General features: G+C 48.3%; 1 protein-coding gene across 2 annotated transcripts in view; it reads right to left on the bottom strand.

Annotated features, from left to right (window-relative positions):
- Positions 1-27,683, bottom strand: part of LOC124120787 (ATP-dependent RNA helicase DDX1-like) — a 386,841-nt gene that overhangs the window by 327,967 nt on the left and 31,191 nt on the right. For both annotated transcript variants that reach the window (XM_048398830.1, XM_048398831.1), the window contains exons 12-19: positions 25,110-25,170; positions 20,425-20,483; positions 15,136-15,159; positions 14,672-14,724; positions 13,684-13,744; positions 8,429-8,527; positions 2,978-3,118; positions 1,374-1,448 (exon numbers count right to left, since the gene is read on the bottom strand). In XM_048398830.1, the coding sequence (XP_048254787.1) occupies positions 1,374-1,448; positions 2,978-3,118; positions 8,429-8,527; positions 13,684-13,744; positions 14,672-14,724; positions 15,136-15,159; positions 20,425-20,483; positions 25,110-25,170 (573 nt within the window). The remainder of the gene's footprint in view (positions 1-1,373; positions 1,449-2,977; positions 3,119-8,428; positions 8,528-13,683; positions 13,745-14,671; positions 14,725-15,135; positions 15,160-20,424; positions 20,484-25,109; positions 25,171-27,683) is intronic.

Consider the following 27,683-nt stretch of genomic DNA (forward strand, 5'->3'; position numbering starts at 1 on the left):
ATGGTGGACATGGCACCCTGCCTCAGGCTAGATAACTCACCACATGGTGGACATGGCAGCCTGTGTCAGGCTAGATAACTCACCACATGGTGGACATGGCAGCCTGTGTCAGGCTAGATTACTCACCACATGGTGGACATGGCACCCTGTGTCAGGCTAGATAACTCACCCAATGGTGGACATGGCACCCTGTGTCAGGCTAGATTACTCACCACATGGTGGACATGGCGCCCTGTGTCAGGCTAGATTACTCACCACATGGTGGACATGGCACCCTGTGTCAGGCTAGATTACTCACCACATGGTGGACATGGCAGCCCGTGTCAGGCTAGATAACTCACCACATGGTGGACATGGCACCCTGCATCAGACTAGATTACTCACCACATGGTGGACATGGCACCCTGTGTCAGGCTAGGTAACTCACCACATGGTGGACATGGCACCCTGTGTCAGGCTGGATAACTCACCACATGGTGGACATGGCACCCTGCCTCAGGCTAGGTAACTCACCACATGGTGGACATGGCACCCTGTGTCAGGCTAGATTACTCACCAGATGGTGGACATGGCACCCTGCCTCAGGCTAGATAACTCACCACATGGTGGACATGGCAGCCTGTGTCTGGCTAGATAACTCACCACATGGTGGACATGGCACCCTGTGTCAGGCTAGATTACTCACCACATGGTAGACATGGCACCCTGCATCAGGCTAGATAACTCACCACATGGTGGACATGGCACCCTGTGTCAGGCTAGATTACTCACCACATGGTGGATATGGCAGCCTGTGTCAGGCTAGATTACTCACCACATGGTGGACATGGCACCCTGTGTCAGGCTAGATTACTCACCACACGATGGACATGGCAGCCTGTGTCATGCTAGATTACTCACCACATGGTGGACATGGCACCCTGTGTCAGGCTAGATTACTCACCACATGATGGACATGGCAGCCTGTGTCAGGCTAGATTACTCACCACATGATGGACATGGCACCCTGTGTCAGGCTAGATTACTCACCACATGGTGGACATGGCACCCTGTGTCAGGCTAGATTACTCACCACATGATGGACATGGCAGCCTGTGTCAGGCTAGATTACTCACCACATGGTGGACATGGCACCCTGTGTCAGGCTAGATAACTCACCACATGGTGGACATGGCACCCTGTGTCAGGCTAGATTACTCACCACATGGTGGATATGGCACCCTGCATCAGGCTAGATTACTCACCACATGGTGGACATGGCAGCCTGTGTCAGGCTTGATAACTCACCACATGGTTGACATGGCACCCTGCGTCAGGCTAGATAACTCACCACATGGTGGATATGGCACCCTGCGTCAGGCTAGATTACTCACCACATGGTGGACCGTCTCTGGCACAGCATCTGCTCCCTTCAAGTCGATCCAAGTGGGGAAGTACATGAGCCGCTCCTGCAGATACAGACATATTACAGGTGGACCATCAGATCCTGTTGTATCCTGGGAAACTGATTTGTGGGGAGGGTTTCAAAAGAAGCTCAGTGGACCATCTTTTCAGACATATTTTGCTTGACAATCTGTTGACCCACAGATACTGCAAGCAACCTAACATCAGATTTCTCCACCTAATTAAACAAGGGTGCTCTGAGAGCACAACATCCCCCGCACAAATTTTTTAACGAGTTTATATTTTCTTTGTATTTTTCATGAAGCTCCATAAAACAGGGGCAGTAACTCTGTCAAAATTTGTCAAAATGAAACGGGACTGCGATATGCGTATCATCAACATGTCGACATCTTGTGTGTAGAGTGTCAGGGATATTCTCTGGAAACTGTAGGAGGAGTTGATTTCACAAGCTTAGTACCCTCTCTCACAATTAGGCACATGAAGCTCCGTAAAACAGGGGCAGTAACTCTGTCAAAATTTGTCAAAACGAAATGGGACTGGGATATGAATATCATTAACATGTTGACTTCTTGTGTGTAGAGTGTCAGGAATATACTCTGGAAAGAGTTGATTTCACAAGCTTAGTACCCTCTCTCACAATTCAGCAAATGAACCCCGTAAAACAGGGGCAGTAACTCTGTCAAAATTAGTCAAAATGAAACGGGACTGCGATATGCATATCATAAACATGTCGACATCTTGTGTGTAGAGTGTCAGGGATATTCTCTGGAAACTGTAGGAGTAGTTGATTTCACAAGCTTAGTACCCTCTCTCACAATTAGGCAAATGAAGCTCCGTAAAACAGGGGCAGTAACTCTGTCAAAATTTGTCAAAACGAAATGGGACTGCGATATGAATATCATTAACATGTTGACATCTAGTGTGTAGAGTGTCAGGGATATTCTCTGGAAAGAGTTGATTTCACAAGCTTAGTACCCTCTCTCACAATTCGGCAAATGAAGCTCCGTAAAACGGGCAGTAACCCTGTCACAATTAGTCGAAATGAAACGGGACTGCGATATGCATATCATCAACATGTTGACATCTTGTGTGTAGAGTGTCAGGGATATTCTCTGGAAACTGTAGGAGGAGTTGATTTCACAAGCTTAGTACCCTCTGTGGGACGGACAGAAGGACGGACAGACGGACGGACATTATCCCCCTTCGGCCATTCTGGCCTGGCGGGGGATAACAAGAAAGCTATATGCATTTATACTTCATATGATTCCACTTCTGGTTTGGGCAAACACAAGCATAATGCAGTACAAGTTCAAAACATTGCAGAATGAGCCATCAGCTACCAGTATTCCTACTTATACAATCACTTTCATCAAAATAGTGATGATGCATGTCAAGTTTAGTCAAATTTATATAAAAAAGACCTAAAGGGTCGCAGATATTATGTATGTTTATTTCACGAGGCAAGACCTTGATCTTCAGTGTTGGACAATCACAAGCAAACATTTGTAGATAAAGTCTCAATACTGCCAACAGTTTTAGCAACTTTAGATTTAGGATAGTGTGAGCAACATACTGCCATTTTCTTGACATCAAATGAATGAAGGGTTGCAGAACACACAATCATCTGCAAACGTTTGCCATCATTGGTGACCTTTGGAATCTGTTGGTGGAGGCGATTGATGAGGTCACCATAACCCTGAGACAGAAGCCCGTCCTGTTGGAAGGAAAAACACTGAATGAACGAGTGAGTCATAAACACACATTATCGAAGGACTGTAAAACACAATCGAATTGGTAAGATTAAAGAGATGATCTTCTGAGTTGGCCCACACTACTTTCTTTACTCAACAGCCATTGTGACCACTAGAATCTCAAAAGTTACAATCCTGTGAAGATTCTGGTTTAGAACTAGTCTTCAGCAACCAATGCTTGTCGTAAGAGGCAAATAACAGCATCAGACACACTGACTTGGTTGATGGATGTTATGGTATCCCAATTACAAACATCAGTGCTCATGATGTCTATCACTGAATTGCCTGGTCCAGATTTGACTATTTACAAACCGCTGTCATATGTAGCTGAAGTATGGCTGAGTGCGGCGTTAAATAGCAAGCAAACACAAACAAACCAGAATTTTGAGAACTCAGGGATCTCCAAAATCTAAACACACTACCCTGGAATCCCAACACATCGTGAGACACCCTGGAGTCTCCACACACCATGAGATACCCTGGAGACACCCTGGAGTCTCCACACAGCAAGAGACACCCTGGTGTCTCCACACACCATGAGATGCCCTGGAGTCCCCTCACAGCAAGAGACACCCTGGTGTCTCCACACACCATGAGATGCCCTGGAGTCCCCTCACAGCAAGAGACACCCTGGAGTCTCCACACACCATAGGATGCCCTGGAAACACCCTGGAGTCTCCACACACCATGAGACACCCTGGAGTCTCCACACAGCAAGAGACACCCTGGTGTCTCCACACACCATGAGATGCCCTGGAGTCCCCTCACAGCAAGAGACACCCTGGTGTCTCCACACACCATGAGACACCCTGAAGTCCCCTCACAGCAAGAGACACCCTGGAGTCTCCACACACCATAGGATGCCCTGGAAACACCCTGGAGTCTCCACACACCATGAGACACCCTGGAGTCTCCACACAGCAAGAGACACCCTGGTGTCTCCACACACCATGAGATGCCCTGGAGTCCCCTCACAGCAAGAGACACCCTGGAGTCTCCACACACCATAGGATGCCCTGGAAACACCCTGGAGTCTCCACACACGAGACACCCTGGAGTCTCCACACAGCAAGAGACACCCTGGTGTCTCCACACACCATGAGATGCCCTGGAGTCCCCTCACAGCAAGAGACACGCTGGAGTCTCATCACAGCAAGAGACACCCTGGTGTCTCCACACACCATGAGATGCCCTGGAGTCCCCTCACAGCAAGAGACACCCTGGTGTCTCCACACACCATGAGATGCCCTGGAGTCCCCTCACAGCAAGAGACACCCTGGAGTCTCCACACACCATAGGATGCCCTGGAAACACCCTGGAGTCTCCACACACCATGAGACACCCTGGTGTCTCCACACACCATGAGATGCCCTGGAGTCCCCTCACAGCAAGAGACACCCTGGAGTCTCCACACACCATAGGATGCCCTGGAAACACCCTGGAGTCTCCACACACCATGAGACACCCTGGTGTCTCCACACACCATGAGATGCCCTGGAGTCCCCTCACAGCAAGAGACACCCTGGTGTCTCCACACACCATAGGATGCCCTGGAAACACCCTGGAGTCTCCACACAGCAAGAGACACCCTGGTGTCTCCACACACCATGAGATGCCCTGGAGTCCCCTCACAGCAAGAGACACCCTGGTGTCTCCACACACCATGAGACACCCTGGAGTCCCCTCACAGCAAGAGACGCCCTGGAGTCTCCACACACCATAGGATGCCCTGGAAACACCCTGGAGTCTCCACACACCATGAGACACCCTGGTGTCTCCACACACCATGAGATGCCCTGGAGTCCCCTCACAGCAAGAGACACCCTGGTGTCTCCACACACCATAGGATGCCCTGGAAACACCCTGGAGTCTCCACACACCATGAGACACCCTGGTGTCTCCACACACCATGAGATGCCCTGGAGTCCCCTCACAGCAAGAGACACCCTGGTGTCTCCACACACCATAGGATGCCCTGGAAACACCCTGGAGTCTCCACACAGCAAGAGACACCCTGGTGTCTCCACACACCATGAGATGCCCTGGAGTCCCCTCACAGCAAGAGACACCCTGGTGTCTCCACACACCATGAGACACCCTGGAGTCCCCTCACAGCAAGAGACGCCCTGGAGTCTCCACACACCATAGGATGCCCTGGAAACACCCTGGAGTCTCCACACACCATGAGACACCCTGGTGTCTCCACACACCATGAGATGCCCTGGAGTCCCCTCACAGCAAGAGACACCCTGGTGTCTCCACACACCATAGGATGCCCTGGAAACACCCTGGAGTCTCCACACAGCAAGAGACACCCTGGTGTCTCCACACACCATGAGATGCCCTGGAGTCCCCTCACAGCAAGAGACACCCTGGTGTCTCCACACACCATGAGACACCCTGGAGTCCCCTCACAGCAAGAGACGCCCTGGAGTCTCCACACACCATAGGATGCCCTGGAAACACCCTGGAGTCTCCACACACCATGAGACACCCTGGAGTCTCCACACAGCAAGAGACACCCTGGTGTCTCCACACACCATGAGATGCCCTGGAGTCCCCTCACAGCAAGAGACACCCTGGAGTCTCCACACACCATAGGATGCCCTGGAAACACCCTGGAGTCTCCACACACCATGAGACACCCTGGAGTCTCCACACAGCAAGAGACACCCTGGTGTCTCCACATACCATGAGACACCCTGGAGTCTCCACACAGCAAGAGACACCCTGGTGTCTCCACACACCATGTGATGCCCTGGAGACACCCTGGAGACACCCTGGAGTCTCCACACACCATGTGATGCCCTGGAGACACCCTGGAGTCTCCACACACCATGTGATGCCCTGGAGACACCCTGGAGTCCCCTCACAGCAAGAGACACCCTGGAGTCTCCACACACCATGAGATGCCCTGGAGACACCCTGGAGTCTCCACACACCATGAGATGCCCTAGAGACACCCTGGAGTCCCCTCATAGCAAGAGACACCCTGCAGACACCCTGGAGTCCCGTCACAGCAAGAGACACCCTGGTGTCTCCACACACCATGAGATGCCCTGGAGACACCCTGGAGTCCCCTCACAGCAAGAGACACCCTGGAGTCTCCACACACCATGAGCTGCGCTGGAGACACCCTGGAGTCTCCACACACCATGAGACACCCTGGAGTCCCCTCACAGGAAAAGACACCCTGGAGTCCCCTCACAGCAAGAGACACCCTGGTGTCTCCACACACCATGAGATACCCTGGAGACACCCTGGAGTCCCCTCACAGCAAGAGACACCCTGGAGTCTCCACACACCATGAGATGCCCTGAATCCCCACACAGCCAGCATGAGACACCCTGGAGTCCCCTCACAGCAAGAGACACCCTGAAGTCTCCACACAGCCAGCATGAGACACCATGGAGTCCCCTCACAGCAAGAGACACCCTGAAGTCTCCACACAGCCAGCATGAGACACCCTGGAGTCCCCTTACAGCAAGTGACACCCTGGAGTCCCCACGGAGCAAGTGACACCCTGGAGTTGCCATACAACAAGAGACACCCTGAAGTCTCCACACAGCCAGCATGAGACACCCTGAAGTCTCCACACAGCCAGCATGAGACACCCTGGAGTTCCCTCACAGCAAGAGACACCCTGGGTACCTAGTCCCCCCTGGAGTCCCCACACAGACAGCATGATACACCCTGGAGCTTCCACAAAGCCAGCATGAGGTATTGGGTACCTAGTCCTCCCTGGAATCCCCACACAGCCAGCATGAGACACCCTGAAGTCTCCACACAGCCAGCATGAGACACCCTGGAGTCCCCTCACAGCAAGTGACACCCTGGAGTCCCCACGGAGCAAGTGACACCCTGGAGTTGCCATACAACAAGAGACACCCTGAAGTCTCCACACAGCCAGCATGAAACACCCTGAAGTCTCAACACAGCCAGCATGAGACACCCTGGGTACCTAGTCCCCCCTGGAGTCCCCACACAGACAGCATGATACACCCTGGAGCTTCCACAAAGCCAGCATGAGGTATTGGGTACCTAGTCCTCCCTGGAATCCCCACACAGCAAGAGACACCCTGAAGTCTCCACACAGCCAGCATGAGACACCCTGGAGTTCCCTCACAGCAAGAGACACCCTGAAGTCTCCACACAGCCAGCATGAGACACCCTGAAGTCTCAACACAGCCAGCATGAGACACCCTGGAGTTCCCTCACAGCAAGAGACACCCTGAAGTCTCAACGAAGCCAGCATGAGACACCCTGAAGTCTCAACACAGCCAGCATGAGACACCCTGAAGTCTCAACACAGACAGCATGATACACCCTGGAGCTTCCACAAAGCCAGCATGAGGTATTGGGTACCTAGTCCTCCCTGGAATCCTCACACAGCCAGCATGAGACACCCTGAAGTCTCCACAAAGCCAGCATGAGACACCCTGAAGTCTCCACAAAGCCAGCATGAGACACCCTGAAGTCTCCACACAGCCAGCATGAGACACCCTGAAGTCTCAACACAGCCAGCATGAGACACCCTGGAGTTCCCTCACAGCAAGAGACACCCTGGGTACCTAGTCCCCCCTGGAGTCCCCACACAGACAGCATGATACACCCTGGAGCTTCCACAAAGCCAGCATGAGGTATTGGGTACCTAGTCCTCCCTGGAGTCCCCACACAGCCAGCATGAGACACCCTGAAGTCTCAACACAGCCAGCAAGTGACACCCTGGGTACCTAGTCCCCCCTGGAGTCCCCACACAGACAGCATGATACACCCTGGAGCTTCCACAAAGCCAGCATGAGGTATTGGGTACCTAGTCCTCCCTGGAATCCCCACACAGCCAGCAAGAGACACCCTGAAGTCTCCACACAGCCAGCATGAGACACCCTGGAGTCCCCCCTGGAGTCCCCACACAGACAGCATGATACACCCTGGAGCTTCCACAAAGCCAGCATGAGGTATTGGGTACCTAGTCCTCCCTGGAATCCCCACACAGCCAGCAAGAGACACCCTGAAGTCTCCACAAAGCCAGCATGAGACACCCTGGAGCCTCCACAAAGCCAGCATGAGACACCCTGGAGTCTCCACAAAGCCAGCATGAGGCACTAGGTACCTAGTCCCCCCTGGAGTCTCCACACAGCCAGCATGAGACACCCTGGAGCGTCCACACAACATGAGGTACTAGGTACCTAGTCCCCCTAGCAACAAAAATCTATAGCATCAAATTTCTAGGTGTAAGTGACTTGTATTCTGTGATGTAAGGGTCTACTTACACACTCGTCCAGTACAAAGAAGCGAATCTGATGGAGAGCTAGTTTGCCTGTAGAGATGAGGTCCTCCAGACGGCCAGGGGTCCCACACACAATGTCCACCTGCACACACGTTTCAAATTCTCATCTCCTTATACTGTTTTTGAAATGTTACACTTCTGTGTAATGACAATGCCTATTAACATGTGGTAAGAAGTAACAACCTAATTATCGAATATGGTCACAATCCACCAAATCAGTGACTGCAAGCCTTATTCGCTTAAACTGTTCAACTGAAATTCTGCTGAAAATCATTAAATCATTCATCAACACATGTAGTAATTGGAATTAGAAAACCAGTCACAGGTCAATTCAAGACAATGTGATATTTCATTTTCTGTATGTTGACAGATGTGACTGGTTATTGAACTTGAAACATCAAATTGGGACAAAACCCATCCATAACACTTTGTCCTGAACCAAAGATGATAATATGTTGGTGGCTAATGGGATGGCCACTGGGATGGACAGTAGGATTGACAGTGGGATGGACAGTGGGATGGACAATGGGATGGCCAATGGGATGGATAGTAGGATTGACAGTGGGGTGGCCAGTGGGATGGACAATGGGATGGACAGTGGGATTGCCAGTAAGATTGACAGTGGGATGGCCAGTGGGGTGGACAGTGGAGTGGACAGTGGGGTGGACAGTGGGATTGCCAGTAAGATTGACAGTGGGATGGCCAGTGGGATGGCCAGTGGGATGGACAATAGGATGGACAGTGGGATTGCCAGTAAGATTGCCAGTGGGATGGCCAGTGGGGTGGACAGTGGGGTGGACAGTGGGGTGGACAGTGGAGTGGACAGTGGGATGGCCAATGGGATGGCCAATGGGATGGACAATGGGATGGCCAGTGAGATGGCTAGTGGGGTGGACAGTGGGATGGCCAATGGGATGGCCAATGGGATGGCCAGTGGGATGGCCAGTGGGATGGACAGTGGGATGGCCAATGGGATGGCCAATGGGATGGCCTGTGAGATGGCCAGTGGGATGGACAGTGGGATGGCCAATGGGATGGACAGTGGGATGGACAGTGGGATGGCCAATGGGATGGCCAGTGGGATGGCCAGTGGGGTGGACAGTGGAGTGGACAGTGGGATGGACAGTGAGATGGCCAATGGGATGGACAGTGGGATGGCCAATGGGATGGACAGTGGGATGGCCAATGGGATGGCCAATGGGATGGCCAGTGGGATGGCCAGTGGGGTGGACAGTGGAGTGGACAGTGGGATGGCCAATGGGATGGCCAATGGGATGGCCAATGAGATGGCCAGTGAGATGGCCAGTGGGATGGACAGTGGGATGGCCAATGGGATGGCCAATGGGATGGCCAGTGAGATGGCCAGTGGGATGGACAGTGGGATGGCCAATGGGATGGACAGTGGGATGGACAGTGGGATGGCCAATGGGATGGCCAATGGGATGGCCTGTGGAGTGGACAGTGGGATTGCCAATGGGATGGCCTGTGGAGTGGACAGTGGGATGGCCAGTGGGATAGACAGTGGGATGGCCAATGGGATGGCCAATGGGATGGCCTGTGGAGTGGACAGTGGGATGGCCAGTGGGATGGAGAGTTGGATGGCTATTGGGATGGACAGTGGGATGACCAGTAGGGTGGCCAGAGGGATGGCCAGTGGGGTTGCCAGTGGGATGGCCAGTGGGATGGCCAGTGGGGTGGCCAGTGGGGTGACCAGTGGGATGGAGAATGGGATGGACAGTGGGATGGCCAGTGGGATCGACAGTGAGATGGCCAATGCGATGGACAGTGGGATGGCCAGTGGGATGGCCAGTGGGATGGCCAATAGACCTCTCTTAATATTTTTGCATGGCCCCAAAGTCAAACTCCAAAACAAAGTTTCCCCCACATGGCGGCAGAGCAAACAGCCGGAAGTGATTTATCGCTTGTCTCGCATGTCTCGTTCAGCTTCGTCAAGAATTTGGTTCAAAGTCAATCTAAGAGCGCGAGGAGATCCCCGTTGAACCAGGGATTCCATTACAACAGCAATGGGTTCATCAACAGTATTAAAAGTATGTATAGTGTGCTTTTACACTAAATAACAATGACCACTTTGACAGGTCACGTTACCTTTCATGGCATATGCTGTTGTTTTGAACTTATATTGATGGGCGTAACATGGATGGGCGTAACATGAATGGGCTAAGACAGCCATAATGACTGATAACCAGCCCTTTATATGTGTGTAAGCACTATATTTTATTTATTTTAATTCTTGTGTTTTGGGTTATTAGGTTAGTGGCCAATGGGATGAACAGTGGGATGGACAGTGGGATGGACAGAGGGATGGACAATGGGATGGACAGTGGGTTGGCCAGTGGGATGGACAGTGGGACGGCCAGTGGGATGGACAGTGGGATGGCCAATGGGATTGACAGAGGGATGGACAATGGGATGGACAGTTAGATGGCCAATGTGATGGACAGTGGGATGGACAGTGGGGTGGACAATGGGATGGAAAATGTGATGGACAATGGGATGGACAATGGGATTGACGGTGAGATGGCCAGTGGGATTGCCAGTGGGATGGCCAGTGGGATGGACAATGGGATGGCCAATGGGATGGACAATTGGATGGCCAATGGGATGGACAGTGGGATGGCCAGTGGGATGGACAGTGGGGTGGACAGTGGGATGGCCAGTGGGATGGCCAGTGGGATGGCCAGTGGGATGGCCAGTGGGGTGGACAGTGGGGTGGCCAGTGGGATGGCCAGTGGGGTGGCCAGTGGGGTGGCCAGTGGGGTGGCCAGTGGGATGGCCAGTGGGGTGGCCAGTGGGATGGCCAGTGGGGTGGACAGTGGGGTGGCCAGTGGGGTGGCCAGTGGGATGGCCAGTGGGGTGGCCAGTGGAGTGGCCAGTGGGGTGGCCAGTGGGGTGGCCAGTGGGATGGCCAGTGGGATGGCCAGTGGCGTGGACAGTGGGGTGGCCAGTGGGATGGCCAGTGGGGTGGCCAATGGGATGGCCAGTGGGATTGCCAGTGGGGTGGCCAGTGGGGTGGCCATTTGGGTGACCAGTGGGGTGCCCAGTGGGATGGCCAGTGGGATGGCCAGTGGGGTGGACAGTGGGATGGCCAGTGGGGTGACCAGTGGGGTGGACAGTGGGGTGGCCAGTGGGATGGCGAGTGGGATGGCCAGTGGGGTGGCCAGTCGGGTGACCAGTGGGGTGGCCAGTGGGATGGCCAGTGGGATGGCCAGTGGGGTGGACAGTGGGGTGGACAGTGGGGTGGCCAGTGGGATGGCCAGTGGGGTGGCCAGTGGGGTGGCCAGTGGAGTGGCCAGTGGGATGGCCAGTGGGGTGGCCAGTGGGATGGCCAATGGGGTGGCCAGTGGGGTGGCCAGTGGGGTGGCCAGTGGGATGGCCAGTGGGGTGGCCAGTGGGGTGGCCAGTGGGATGGCCAGTGGGATGGCCAGTGGGGTGGCCAGTGGGGTGGCCAGTGGGATGGCCAGTGGGATGGCCAGTGGGGTGGCCAGTGGGGTGACCAGTGGGATGGAGAATGGGATGGACAGTGGGATGGCCAGTGGGATCGACAGTGAGATGGCCAATGCGATGGACAGTGGGATGGCCAGTGGGATGGCCAGTGGGATGGCCAATAGACCTCTCTTAATATTTATGCATGGCCCCAAAGTCAAACGAAGTTTTCCCCGCATGGCGGCAGAGTGAGTGAGTTGGGTTTAACGCCGCTTTTAACATTATTTCAGTTATATCGCGGCGTGTCAGCTTAATGTGGGAGGAAAGCCCGAAGTGATGCAGGTCTCAGACGTTTTACCACTTCGGTGAAACCCACAAGCACGGGTATGGTGCTGACAAACCTAGAAACATAATCGGGGCGAACCGGGATTCGAACCCACAATCATAGGTTCCTGGCGTGTCCAGGGGACGCAACTCTGCACAGCGAATCGCGGCACCTTAGACGACTGGGCCACCCGTGCCCCCCCCCATGGCGGCAGAGCAAACACCCGGAAGTGATTTATCGCTTGTCTCGCATGTCTCGTTCAGCTTCGTCAAGAATTTGGTTCAAAGTCAATCTAAGAGCGCAGGGAGTTCCCCGTTGAACCAGGGATTCCATTACAACAGCGATGGGTTCATCAACAGTATTAAAAGTATGTATAGTGTGCTTTTACACTAAATAACAATGACCACTTTGACAGGTCACGTTACCTTTCATGGCATATGCTGTTGTTTTGAACTTATATTGATGGGCGTAACATGGATGGGCGTAACATGAATGGGCTAAGACAGCCATAATGACTGATAACCAGCCCTTTATATGTGTGTAAGCACTATATTTTATTTATTTTAATTCTTGTGTTTTGGGTTATTACGTTAGTGGCCAATGGGATGAACAGTGGGATGGACAGTGGGATGGACAGAGGGATGGACAATGGGATGGACAATGGGATGGATAATGGGTTGGCCAGTGGGATGGACAGTGGGACGGCCAGTGGGATGGACAGTGGGATGGCCAATGGGATAGACAGAGGGATGGACAATGGGATGGACAGTTAGATGGCCAATGTGATGGACAGTTGGATGGACAGTGGGGTGGACAATGGGATGGAAAATGTGATGGACAATGGGATTGACAATGGGATTGACGATGAGATGGAAATGAATGTTTGATGCTGCACCATTGGATATAGGCCCTGCTGGTAGAACAGAAATACATAGCACCGTGACAGTGCTGCTCAGCTAAAACAGTCAGATTGAGCTAAAAGTATGTGCAAAATGAGTAAAGGAGGGTTTTATATGCTTCACCTATTAACTGGCTGTATAATATGGCCTGTTTGATGTGGGAGGATAACAATGGATCACTGCCATACTCAAAATTGGTTTTAACTGTTTTAGGAAAATAAATAAATTCCTATCTTAAAATGTCATGACTGGATGCAAGTCCCATATTGGAGTTCCTACATTTTTTTTTTTTCAAACTTGAAATGAATCTGTACTCATGCTAATGTCATTAACAAATCGGAATCAGCAAAACATGTCATACCAAGATTTCAGCTCAAAATAATCACATTTGTATGGTAACTGTAGTATAGTTAGACAATATCTAACTTTGGACTGTCACGCCCTTCAGAATACTTGACACAACATATACAGATTTCCTCAACATTTGCCATTTGTTCAAACTTCAGATAAATCAAATTAATATATAAAGACATTTATAAAAAAAATTGGTGTTTCTAGCCAGTGGCCTACCCCTCTTTCCAAACAATCCACCTGCTCCTTGGCGCTGACTCCCCCAATAATCAGTAGTTCCCTGCAACACAAACAGACAGTGTGATGTCTCCAGAATGGCACACACCCTCTGCAGCATGGGTCATCACACCACACACATCTCCACAATCCTCTCACAGACACACTCCACAACCCTCAGCCATGGGCCACCACACACACACACACACACACTCCACAACCCTCAGCCATGGGCCACCACACACACACACACACACACACACACACACACACACACACACACCTCTCACACACACACACACACACACACACACACACACACACACACACACACACACACACACACACACACACACACACACACACACACACACACACACAGATATCTCCACAGCCCTCAGCCATGGGCCACCACCCACCCACCCACCCACACCCACACCCACACACACACACACACACACACACACACACACAGCCATGGGCCACCACACATACACACACACACAGATATCTCCACAACCCTCAGGGGCAGTCGGGTAGCCTAGTGGTTAAAGCGTTCGCTCGTCACGCCGAAGACCCGGGTACGATTCCCGACATGGGTACAATGTGTGAAGCCCATTTCTGGTGTCCCCCGCCGTGATATTGCTGGAATATTGCTAAAAGTGGCGTAAAACCATACTCACTCACTCCACAACCCTCAGCCATGGGCCACCACACACACACAGATATCTCCACAACCCTCAGCCATGGGCCACCACACACACACAGATATCTCCTCAACCCTCAGCCATGGGCCACCACACACACACACACAGATATCTCCACAACCCTCAGCCATGGGCCACCACACACACACAGATATCTCCACAACCCTCAGCCATGGGCCACCACACACACACACAGATATCTCCACAACCCCCAGCCATGGGCCACCACACACACACAGATATCTCAACCCTCAGCCATGGACAACCACAGTCTTCCAGCTCACCTCACATCAGGGTTGTTGACATGTTTCTTGAACTTCTGCAGCTGAGTGAGGGTCTGAAAGACACAAGTGCATGGCTATGTCACACTTCCTTATTAGCATAAAAGTAATCTATTCCATGACATAACAGGCTATTACTCTTACTAAAAACTACCACAGGGAACTTTATAAACAGGCAACTATCACCACTGACAATACCTACAGGAGAAAGTGACAGCAGTACTCACCTGTTCTGCCAGGGAAGTTTATAAACAGGCAACTACCCCCACTGACAATACCTACAGGAGAAAGTGACAGCAGTACTCACCTGTTCTGCCAGGGAAGTTTATAAACAGGCAACTACCCCCACTGACAATACCTACAGGAGAAAGTGACAGCAGTACTCACCTGTTCTGCCAGGGAAGTTTATAAACAGGCAACTACCCCCACTGACAATACCTACAGGAGAAAGTGACAGCAGTACTCACCTGTTCTGCCAGCTCCCGGGAGGGCTGCAATATGGAAGAAGACTACAGCATCAACAAACTGCATTGAATATCACAACCTGATAAACACTTACAAATGAACTTAAACTTAAACTTATAAACTTAAACTTGATTTTGTTACATATATTACAATGTCTGTTGGCAATGTCCATGCACTTCTGTTGTTGTTATCATTCTAACATGCCAATGACAGCACCAAGAAAGCAAGAACATGGCAACTCACTACGTAGTGTTTCCTGTATGACGATAGCCTGTAGAGCATTAGTTAGGTATATGAACATGACAACTCACTACGTAGTGTTTCCTGTATGACGATAGCCTGTAGAGCATTAGTTAGGTATATGAACATGACAACTCACTACGTAGTGTTTCCTGTATGACGACAGTCTGTAGAGCATTAGTTAGGTATATGAACATGGCTACCCACTACGTAGTGTTTCCTGTATGAAGACAGTCTGTAGAGCATTAGTTAGGTATATGAACATGACAACTCACTACGTAGTGTTTCCTGTATGACGATAGCCTGTAGAGCATTAGTTAGCTATATGAACATGGCAACTCACTACGTAGTGTTTCCTGTATGACGATAGCCTGTAGAGCATTAGTTAGGTATATGAACATGACAACTCACTACGTAGTGTTTCCTGTATGACGATAGCCTGTAGAGCATTAGTTAGGTATATGAACATTGCAACCCACTACGTAGTGTTTCCTGTATGAAGACAGTCTGTAGAGCATTAGTTAGGTATATGAACATGACAACTCACTACGTAGTGTTTCCTGTATGACGACAGCCTGTAGAGCATTAGTTAGGTATATGAACATGGCAACTCACTACGTAGTGTTTCCTGTATGACGATAGCCTGTAGAGCATTAGTTAGGTATATGAACATGGCAACCCACTACGTAGTGTTTCCTGTATGAAGACAGTCTGTAGAGCATTAGTTAGGTATATGAACATGACAACTCACTACGTAGTGTTTCCTGTATGAAGACAGTCTGTAGAGCATTAGTTAGGTAAATGAACATGACAACTCACTACGTAGTGTTTCCTGTATGACGATAGCCTGTAGAGCATTAGTTAGGTATATGAACATGGCAACTCACTACGTAGTGTTTCCTGTATGACGACAGCCTGTAGAGCATTAGTTAGGTATATGAACATGACAACTCACTACGTAGTGTTTCCTGTATGAAGATAGCCTGTAGAGCATTAGTTAGGTATATGAACATGGCAACTCACTACGTAGTGTTTCCTGTATGACGACAGTCTGTAGAGCATTAGTTAGGTATATGAACATGACAACTCACTACGTAGTGTTTCCTGTATGACGACAGCCTGTAGAGCATTAGTTAGGTATATGAACATGACAACTCACTACGTAGTGTTTCCTGTATGACGACAGTCTGTAGAGCATTAGTTAGGTATATGAACATGACAACTCACTACGTAGTGTTTCCTGTATGACGACAGCCTGTAGAGCATTAGTAAGGTATATGAACATGGCAACTCACTACGTAGTGTTTCCTGTATGACGACAGTCTGTAGAGCATTAGTTAGGTATATGAACATGGCAACTCACTACGTAGTGTTTCCTGTATGAAGACAGTCTGTAGAGCATTAGTTAGGTATATGAACATGGCAACTCACTACGTAGTGTTTCCTGTATGAAGACAGTCTGTAGAGCATTAGTTAGGTATATGAACATGACAACCCACTACGTAGTGTTTCCTGTATGAAGACAGTCTGTAGAGCATTAGTTAGGTATATGAACATGGCAACTCACTACGTAGTGTTTCCTGTATGACGATAGCCTGTAGAGCATTAGTTAGGTATATGAACATGACAACTCACTACGTAGTGTTTCCTGTATGACGACAGCCTGTAGAGCATTAGTTAGGTATATGAACATGACAACTCACTACGTAGTGTTTCCTGTATGAAGACAGTCTGTAGAGCATTAGTTAGGTATATGAACATGACAACTCACTACGTAGTGTTTCCTGTATGAAGACAGTCTGTAGAGCATTAGTTAGGTATATGAACATGACAACTCACTACGTAGTGTTTCCTGTATGACGACAGCCTGTAGAGCATTAGTTAGGTATATGAACATGACAACTCACTACGTAGTGTTTCCTGTATGACGATAGCCTGTAGAGCATTAGTTAGGTATATGAACATGACAACTCACTACGTAGTGTTTCCTGTATGACGATAGCCTGTAGAGCATTAGTTAGGTATATGAACATGACAACTCACTACGTAGTGTTTCCTGTATAACGACAGCCTGTAGAGCATTAGTTAGGTATATGAACATGACAACTCACTACGTAGTGTTTCCTGTATGACGATAGCCTGTAGAGCATTAGTTAGGTATATGAACATGACAACTCACTACGTAGTGTTTCCTGTATAACGACAGCCTGTAGAGCATTAGTTAGGTATATGAACATGACAACTCACTACGTAGTGTTTCCTGTATGAAGATAGCCTGTAGAGCATTAGTTAGGTATATGAACATGGCAACTCACTACGTAGTGTTTCCTGTATGACGAAAGCCTGTAGAGCATTAGTTAGGTATATGAACATGACAACTCACTACGTAGTGTTTCCTGTATGACGACAGCCTGTAGAGCATTAGTTAGGTATATGAACATGACAACTCACTACGTAGTGTTTCCTGTATGAAGATAGCCTGTAGAGCATTAGTTAGGTATATGAACATGGCAACTCACTACGTAGTGTTTCCTGTATGACGACAGTCTGTAGAGCATTAGTTAGGTATATGAACATGACAACTCACTACGTAGTGTTTCCTGTATGACGATAGCCTGTAGAGCATTAGTTAGGTATATGAACATGACAACTCACTACGTAGTGTTTCCTGTATGACGATAGCCTGTAGAGCATTAGTTAGGTATATGAACATGACAACTCACTACGTAGTGTTTCCTGTATGACGACAGTCTGTAGAGCATTAGTTAGGTATATGAACATGGCTACCCACTACGTAGTGTTTCCTGTATGAAGACAGTCTGTAGAGCATTAGTTAGGTATATGAACATGACAACTCACTACGTAGTGTTTCCTGTATGACGATAGCCTGTAGAGCATTAGTTAGCTATATGAACATGGCAACTCACTACGTAGTGTTTCCTGTATGACGATAGCCTGTAGAGCATTAGTTAGGTATATGAACATGACAACTCACTACGTAGTGTTTCCTGTATGACGATAGCCTGTAGAGCATTAGTTAGGTATATGAACATGGCAACCCACTACGTAGTGTTTCCTGTATGAAGACAGTCTGTAGAGCATTAGTTAGGTATATGAACATGACAACTCACTACGTAGTGTTTCCTGTATGACGACAGCCTGTAGAGCATTAGTTAGGTATATGAACATGGCAACTCACTACGTAGTGTTTCCTGTATGACGATAGCCTGTAGAGCATTAGTTAGGTATATGAACATGGCAACCCACTACGTAGTGTTTCCTGTATGAAGACAGTCTGTAGAGCATTAGTTAGGTATATGAACATGACAACTCACTACGTAGTGTTTCCTGTATGACGACAGTCTGTAGAGCATTAGTTAGGTATATGAACATGGCAACTCACTACGTAGTGTTTCCTGTATGACGATAGCCTGTAGAGCATTAGTTAGGTATATGAACATGGCAACTCACTACGTAGTGTTTCCTGTATGACGACCGTCTGTAGAGCATTAGTTAGGTATATGAACATGGCAACTCACTACGTAGTGTTTCCTGTATGACGATAGCCTGTAGAGCATTAGTTAGGTATATGAACATGGCAACTCACTACGTAGTGTTTCCTGTATGACGATAGCCTGTAGAGCATTAGTTAGGTATATGAACATGACAACTCACTACGTAGTTTTTCCTGTATGACGATAGCCTGTAGAGCATTAGTTAGGTATATGAACATGGCAACTCACTACGTAGTGTTTCCTGTATGACGATAGCCTGTAGAGCATTAGTTAGGTATATGAACATGACAACTCACTACGTAGTGTTTCCTGTATGAAGATAGCCTGTAGAGCATTAGTTAGGTATATGAACATGGCAACTCACTACGTAGTGTTTCCTGTATGACGATAGCCTGTAGAGCATTAGTTAGGTATATGAACATGGCAACTCACTACGTAGTGTTTCCTGTATGACGATAGCCTGTAGAGCATTAGTTAGGTATATGAACATGACAACTCACTACGTAGTGTTTCCTGTATGACGATAGCCTGTAGAGCATTAGTTAGGTATATGAACATGGCAACTCACTACGTAGTGTTTCCTGTATGACGATAGCCTGTAGAGCATTAGTTAGGTATATGAACATGACAACTCACTACGTAGTGTTTCCTGTATGACGATAGCCTGTAGAGCATTAGTTAGGTATATGAACATGGCAACTCACTACGTAGTGTTTCCTGTATGAAGATAGCCTGTAGAGCATTAGTTAGGTATATGAACATGACAACTCACTACGTAGTGTTTCCTGTATGATGATAGCCTGTAGAGCATTAGTTAGGTATATGAACATGACAACTCACTACGTAGTGTTTCCTGTATGAAGATAGCCTGTAGAGCATTAGTTAGGTATATGAACATGACAACTCACTACGTAGTGTTTCCTGTATGACGATAGCCTGTAGAGCATTAGTTAGGTATATGAACATGGCAACTCACTACGTAGTGTTTCCTGTATGACGACAGTCTGTAGAGCATTAGTTAGGTATATGAACATGACAACTCACTACGTAGTGTTTCCTGTATGACGACAGTCTGTAGAGCATTAGTTAGGTATATGAACATGACAACTCACTACGTAGTGTTTCCTGTATGACGATAGCCTGTAGAGCATTAGTTAGGTATATGAACATGACAACTCACTACGTAGTGTTTCCTGTATGACGACAGCCTGTAGAGCATTAGTTAGGTATTTGAACATGCAACTCACTACGTAGTGTTTCCTGTATGACGACAGTCTGTAGAGCATTAGTTAGGTATTTGAACATGGCAACTCACTACGTAGTGTTTCCTGTATGACGAAAGCCTGTAGAGCATTAGTTAGGTATATGAACATGACAACTCACTACGTAGTGTTTCCTGTATGACGATAGCCTGTAGAGCATTAGTTAGGTATATGAACATGACAACTCACTACGTAGTGTTTCCTGTATGACGACAGCCTGTAGAGCATTAGTTAGGTATATGAACATGGCTGCCCACTACCTAGGGTTACTCACCTCTATGATGATAGCCTGTGGAGCATTAGGGGCTGGCTTGGCATTGACAGCACTGGCAGCTACAACATCAACACTCAATACAATAAGAACTGCATCCTAGAAAACAAGTTAATGTGCCGCATATCATATTGATCAATCAGATGGTTTGATGAGTTGCATTTTTGAGTTAATATAAATTTTACAGTAAATTGTATATTTATAATACTCTCACTCAATGCTTCTCATCTCTTCCGATCCTTGTGTGGAAATGTCCAAAAACAAAGTTTCCAGCTTCTAAGCTTCATTCGCCCAAACATCACCACAACCCTGTCAATCAGGTCTTGCACCCGGATCTTGTGCAGCTTGCCGTATGTGTGCTGATCACCTGACACTCTCTGCCTCATCATTCTCTTACTTGGAGTTGACAGGCTGTGTAATTGTGATGCCGGGATGAAAGGGCAGGCATAGATCGTGTGAGATAAGATAAGTATGAATAATATACAATTTACTGTAAAATTTTAAAATGTTTAAACTTATCCTATACCACTCTTTGCATTTATGCCATGGTTGGACGGTGGGTCGCAGATTACCCCTGCCTGTATTTGTCTTATAATCGTGAGATATACACGAGGAAGCTGGTGCCAAACATGCTTCAATCCTGAGATTGTCACACATTCACGTCCGAAGGCATACTCATGATTTTATGGGTGGATCACTGCACTGAGTGAGAACACCCCTCTACGCTACTAGGACACAACATTATGCCATCGGGTACAGGACATCGTACTATGACTATGACGGCCGTATAGTTTGAAGTAGGGTAACCTATTCAACCACAACTTTTAACCAATCTGGAAGGGGTCTCCAGTCAATTATCTCTACAAGCAAAGTCACCCATACGCTCTAATGACGTAGGCCTCATTTGCTTGGCATCTCATTTTACTCTTTGTCGAAGTTATCAATCCCACCACAGGATAGAACTCACTATGACAAGATGAGGAAATGATCGACAATATCCAGAAGAGGGTCTTCAAACCAATACTGGTACTTCACATGCTTAAGGCAGAAATGAGCAGGTAAGGGTTTGGGATACCGCCGTCTCCACAGATGAATTTTTTGCTTCTCCATTGAAGCCTTGATCTGGGAACCCCAATTAAGAAAAATATAAACAAAGGAGTGGCTCTCAATCATTTATTCATGTTGTACAAAATACGATATACTCGACTGCGTGAGTGGTACTCACATCCTATTTGTGTTGACGGGCTGTCATTAATCCTTGAGTCAGGACTAGCAGACCAAAGTGGTGTAGCCCTTGGACATCAGTTATGGAGATAACTCATAAGTAGTGGTAGGTGAAGACTGTGTCAGACTTCCAGAAACATCCTTCTATGATAGCGCTGAGGGAGCAATTGCTATGCAGAGCCATGATAATGCGATAGCTCTCGTCTCGTGAGGATTCAGTGTCTGAGGTGGAGGCAATCCCGCTGTAGGCAAGTGGAGTTGTAGATCATAACCAAAAGGAGACAAATGTATGAGAGACTAAGGACTTCTGGAGATGAGCCAGACATATAGATCCAGTGATTGATGTAGCAGCCTGGAGTGAGATTGAAGGAGACGATCTTCGCAAGGGAAGTGGATGATGGTTTCCCTTTGCGAGGTATACCAACACAATGAACCAGCTGTGAGCTGGCCAGTAAGGCACAGCTGAGTCGTGGTGACCAGCTTCTGAATCACCCAAAGTAGAAGCGCTGTTGCTGGAAAGGAGTAAGTGTTGAGATTCTCCCACGATATGGCCAAAGCGTTGTACTCCCACACCTTTTGATCAGGAATCAAACAGACGAATCTAGGAAGTTGTTTGTTGAAGCTGGTGGCAAATAGGTTGATCTCTTGGCAATGGTAGAGGCGGCAAATCAAGATTTTCAGATGTAGATGCCATTCTGTCGAGGATGGTTGATCCGAACGGGGCAGGGAGTCTGCCCTGACGTTACTAACTCCCAGAATGTGTTGAGCTCGGTCACTGATGTCCAGAGTATTGATCAGATGAATGAAGTACATCGTCAGGGTCAACAGGGAGGCTGACTTGGTGAATCCCATCTTGTTGATGTACCTAACGTCTGAGGCATTGTCCGACTGTATCATGAGTCGAGATGACCGGAGCACTTCCGCCCAATGATTCTATTGCTGACCAAAGTCCTCATGTCTTACAATTCTGCAGGTGCACTCACCAACCCACTGTCGATACATCCACGAACAGGTGAAGCGTTGGCAGAAAAAGTTCCGAGGGGACTCTGGAGCAGACATTAGTCTTGGATAACCACCACTGCAGATGTCTGTACAGGCACAACGGGAACTGACTTGGGACCCGACAATTTTTTATCTGAAGATAAGGTCTGAGAAAACGCTGAATTGGCAATAGTTGTGTCGACTTCTCTCGGTGAGATCTTGAGCCAACATCAGTAGACCGAACAACTGTTGCTATTGTCGAAGATGTAGACTGTCTGAGTGCTAATGGCACGAGTTGTTGTATCTTCTTCCACCTGTCCGGCAGAACGAACATCTTCCCATGATGTCGAAAAGAGCTCTGATGAACTACAGTTGCCGAGAGGGTGTGGTTTCCGACTTTTCTGTGTTGACTAGACAACATAGACAACCTAGCTAATGAAGTAATCTCTGTGCAAAGGCAAGACCAGAACATTCCAGTCAGCGTGGGCCTGGATTCAGTCATCGATGAATGACTCGAAGACGATCCCTCTGACGTCTAGAAACTTTGTGATGGGCTTTTGAAAGGCAGGTCAAAAGCCACGGGGAAGAAATACCAAACGGGAGCACCTTCCACTTGAAGTGATGACCTTGGAAAATAAACCGGAGGTAATGGCGGTGCCTTCTATGGATGGGTACGTGCAGGTTTGCGTCTTGAAGAACTAGGCTGACCATGTAGTCCCCTTGTCGAATGATGGTGGGAAGGAGCGCGACGGACGCCATGTGAAAGTGAGCTGGTTTCTCTAGGAACTGCGTGTTGAACAGCTTCATGTTGAAAATCATGCTAAATTTCTTGCCATCTTTCTTTGCGACCAAAAATATCTGCGGATAAAACCCCTTGATTCTGGGACTGGGTCCTAAACACTCTAGGACATGTTTGGATATCGACGTAACTATCATGTCCTGTAGTGTTGTCAGTTGTCTGGCCGGATACACTCTCTGGAGTGGAGTGGACATTGTTGGAGGGACTCCTATGAGTGTCAGAGTCTGCCTCTGTGATCTTGTCCTTGTTGGTCCTCTAATTGTTGCCTCTGAAGTCTTAGGAGGTCTACTGACACCTGGAGGTGAGTTTCCTTAGTTACTTCTTGAGCCACATCCTGGATTCTGTTATCGAAGTCTAACCTTGAGTTGTTCTTCCCAAAGACAGTAGTAACGTAGGCCTCTGCACCATAGCGAGGTGATTGATCCCAGTTGATGTGTGATAAGATCCATAACATCCTGGGATTTGCTTTGGATTAGATTTATGGTCCCTCTGATGTTGGACTTCTTAGCCTGGGTCACGGACATTCCTATCGCCTCTGTCGTTGATAATATGGTGATTAATAAGGGCAGGGTCCTTCTGAAGGTGACATCTAGATGCATTAGTTCCTTATTATCAATAACAAATGTTGTAGAGGAATGTTTCGGGGCGAGGGTGCGATGTTACCATCCAACTCATAGCTGTAACGCCGCTGTTATGGACTGTAGTAGAGAACCAATCTATGAAACCCAGAGTGGTGTCTGATATTTGTGATCCCATGAAGTCGTTAAGGGATTAGTCACTGGGGGAACAGTACTGGTAGAAGGGTTGCTCACACAAGTTTGGGAGGGAAGCGACATGACTGGAGAGTGCAACTTGTCAGATGCTCGCCGGTCTGAATGTGTATCAGTCGGTGACTCGGAACAAGGGGTGTTTGGGCGAATGAAGCTCAGAAGCTCGAAACTTTGTTTTTGCACACTTCAACAAGGATTGGAAGAATAAGGATGGTCAAGAAGTTCTAAGCCTTACAAACAAACCCAACAACTGTGAAAGTGTTTTTAATTTTATTTTTCAACAAAATCTCCCTGCTTTACAATATACTTCTCATATTGATAGTGAAGCTTTTCAATTCCAATCAGGAAGAAGCACTTTCCACGAAGGTGTTCCTTCAAGTTAGGAAACAGGTGGAAAGCACTTGGTGCCAGGTCTGGTGAGTGTGGAGGGTGAGGAAGCTCTTTAAACCCACATTGCCACATAGCAGCCTTTGCAAGTCGAGAGGTGTGAGGTGTGCCGAAGGACTAACAGCGGAATAGCTAGGACACTTATCCCCATACACTTGTGACATGCAGTCATGTGTTTCTTGGGGAGTACTTTTCTCTCAAGTAAGTACTTTGATGACTGCTCAGTACTCGTTCTCTTCCATTTCTGTGTCCATCTGGACCCCTATCACGTTCAACAGGCCGTCACTAATATACAAACAGCTTCAACAGATCAAATACACTTGCAATAAACAACTTGAACAATGTATTAGTTGACTTTGTTATGGCCCATAGTTGAAAGTTAGTCATACTTAGAACTTTTTGACCAGCCCTCGCATGTAACAATAATGCTTCTAAAGGCATTCCTGGCATAAAGAGCTTCAATACAAGATGTCAATGTGTCTTCTGTAATAATCTATACACTGAGAAAGAGTGTAGTTAGAACTCACCGAGAATCCTTGATTCCACAACACACTGTGAGGCAGCCTTACATAGGGCAGTGTAACCAGCCTGGAATCAGAGAAATATCAACAATATTACACTGCCTGGAATCAGAGAAATATCAACAATATTACACTGCCTGGAATCAGAGAAATATCAACACTATTTCACAGCCTGGAATCAGGGAAATATCCTAGTAAAATCCTAGATATTTTTTTATATTTGTATACTTATCCTGAATTACTCCTTAATGCATATTACTGCTTGTTCTTGACAGAGAAAGGTGAGGTGAAATTGGGTTTAACGTTTAAGATTATTGCACTTATATAGGGACGTGCATGTACGTGTATGTGTTTGTGTGGCTGCTTGTACTAGTCCGGACTGATGCCGATTTATAGTGCTAGCTCGCTGAGATACCATGCCGCAGTTTAACATGGATACCCCACTCAGACACAGTATACTGACTCCGAGCCGTCCAGTCCTTGTTTTAGCCCCTTAAGGGTAACAACAAGTACCATCTTTTAACGTCTTTTGGTATGACGCGGCTGGGGATCGAACCCCGGACCTTCCGCTCTCCAGGCGGACGCTCTTGACAGAGAAAAGAGCTGTGTGAAGGTCTTTGCTTGAAGAAGTTGTTCCAGTTAGCTGAGAGGCCAACCCTATCACGCAGCTCCCACGTGACTAAAGGAAGTGATGTCACAGATCCTCACATTACTCTGGAGTCCGAAACATCAGAAGGCATCGGAGGTAGATCTGCGATGGGTGGGTGCCTTTAGACACAGTAATGCAGGATAAGTATACAAATATAAAAAATATCTCGGATTTTATTAGATTTTTACTTATCCTGCATTACTCCTTAATGCATCTTTATCGGACGGAACCGGAGGAGGGCATACCTTCAGATGTGGACTTTCATCTTTATTTCCAGACTTTGTTCCCTAGCCAATCCTTGGCTGTGTGGTCGGCTTCGGGTGACCACTCCATGTATGGGAACCTCCCATTCCCTCAGCCCGTCCTCGGCTGTGTGGTCGGCATCGGGCGACCACTCCATGTATGGGAAACTCTGTCTGCTCAAAGCGGACCCGTGTGACGTCCAGAGCGTGTAGCTTATTGACACGGACTGCTGTGGCGAGCACCAGTAGGAAGACCATCTTTTTCATCAGATTGTAGAATGACGATGTTTCGAGTGGCTCGAAAGGCGCGTCTCTCAGCGAGGTGAAAATGACGTTCAAGTCCCAACCTGGGGGACGGAACTTCACCTTTTGGTCTTCGTCATGCGTTGATCTTTCGGAAATGCCAGGACGGAGTTGAGCAACACAAAGTAGGTCATGATGGTACTGCCCTTGAGCTTACGCTTGTGATGCAGATGGAGCATGAACTAGGCCAGGAATTGAGGCGATGCAGATGTGGGGTCTTGTTGCTTGCCCCTGCAAAAACTCGAAGGATTGCCACTTGTCATCATGGAGGCTCTTGGTGGTTGGGCGATGTGCCATTGTGATGGCCCTCTCCGCTCAGGCCGAGTAGCCCTTGGCGTTCAGTGCTCTCTGTAAAGGGACTGGTCCTGGGTGTGGCTGTCTGCTGTGAGGCCTTACAAACAAACCCAACAACTGTGAAAGTGTTTTTAATTTTATTTTTCAACAAAATCTCCCTGCTTTACAATATACTTCTCATATTGATAGTGAAGCTTTTCAATTCCAATCAGGAAGACGTTTTCTGAAACCACCCTGAAAAACCCGTTCATAGCAGCTCTGACGACATCATTGTCGTCATAGCACTTTCCACGAAGGTGTTCTTTCAAGTTAGGAAACAGGTGGAAAGAACTTGGTGCCAGGTCTGGTGAGTGTGGAGGGTGAGGAAGCTCTTCAAACCCTCATTGGCCATCAGGGCGCGACCAAAGTCAGATCAAGGTTCCATGACTTTGGGAAGGAGTACAGTTGGCGGAAAAGTGTCCTTCCCAGGGGACGCTAAAAGCATTGACTGCCCAAGTCAGTGGATCCGGGACCTGAGGTATGTAGGTCGGGATCTGGTAGTTCTGGCTGGTGGCAAATAGGTCTATGTTGCGGAGACCGTGGTCTCGACAAACAAGAGCGAAGGCGTCTGGGTGAAGTTTCACTCTGTAGGAGCCACTTTGTCTGGCCAAGATAGAGCATCTGCTAGGATGTTTCGGCAGCCCAGGATGTGTTGGACCTGGAACTGAATCCCCAAATGATCCACCAGGTGAAACAATCGCAACGTCTGTTGGAGGAGCGAAGTCGAATGAGTCGTTCCTTGGTTCCGAAAGCGCCATATGACGGTGATGTTGTCCGTTGAGATGGAGAGCCGGGCATGTCTCAGGGCCTGCTTCCAGTGAGTGATGGCCAAGATAACCGCTTCCAGTTCGAGGTTGTTGATGTGCCATAGGCGCTGATCAGCAGACTACAGCCCAGAGATGACCTCTCCCTCCAGGTGTGCGCCCATCCCTGCAGGGAAGCGCCTACCAATAGGCACAGAGAGGCCGTAAGCCCTGTCAAGGAGACGCCGCCTAAGACATTCGATTCCACCGTCCACCACCGGATATGCTGCTTGAGATCATCTTGGAACAT

Source organism: Haliotis rufescens, unplaced genomic scaffold, assembly GCF_023055435.1.
Source record: "Haliotis rufescens isolate VD_foot unplaced genomic scaffold, xgHalRufe1.0.p SCAF_19, whole genome shotgun sequence".
Taxonomy (NCBI): Eukaryota; Metazoa; Mollusca; class Gastropoda; order Lepetellida; family Haliotidae; genus Haliotis; species Haliotis rufescens.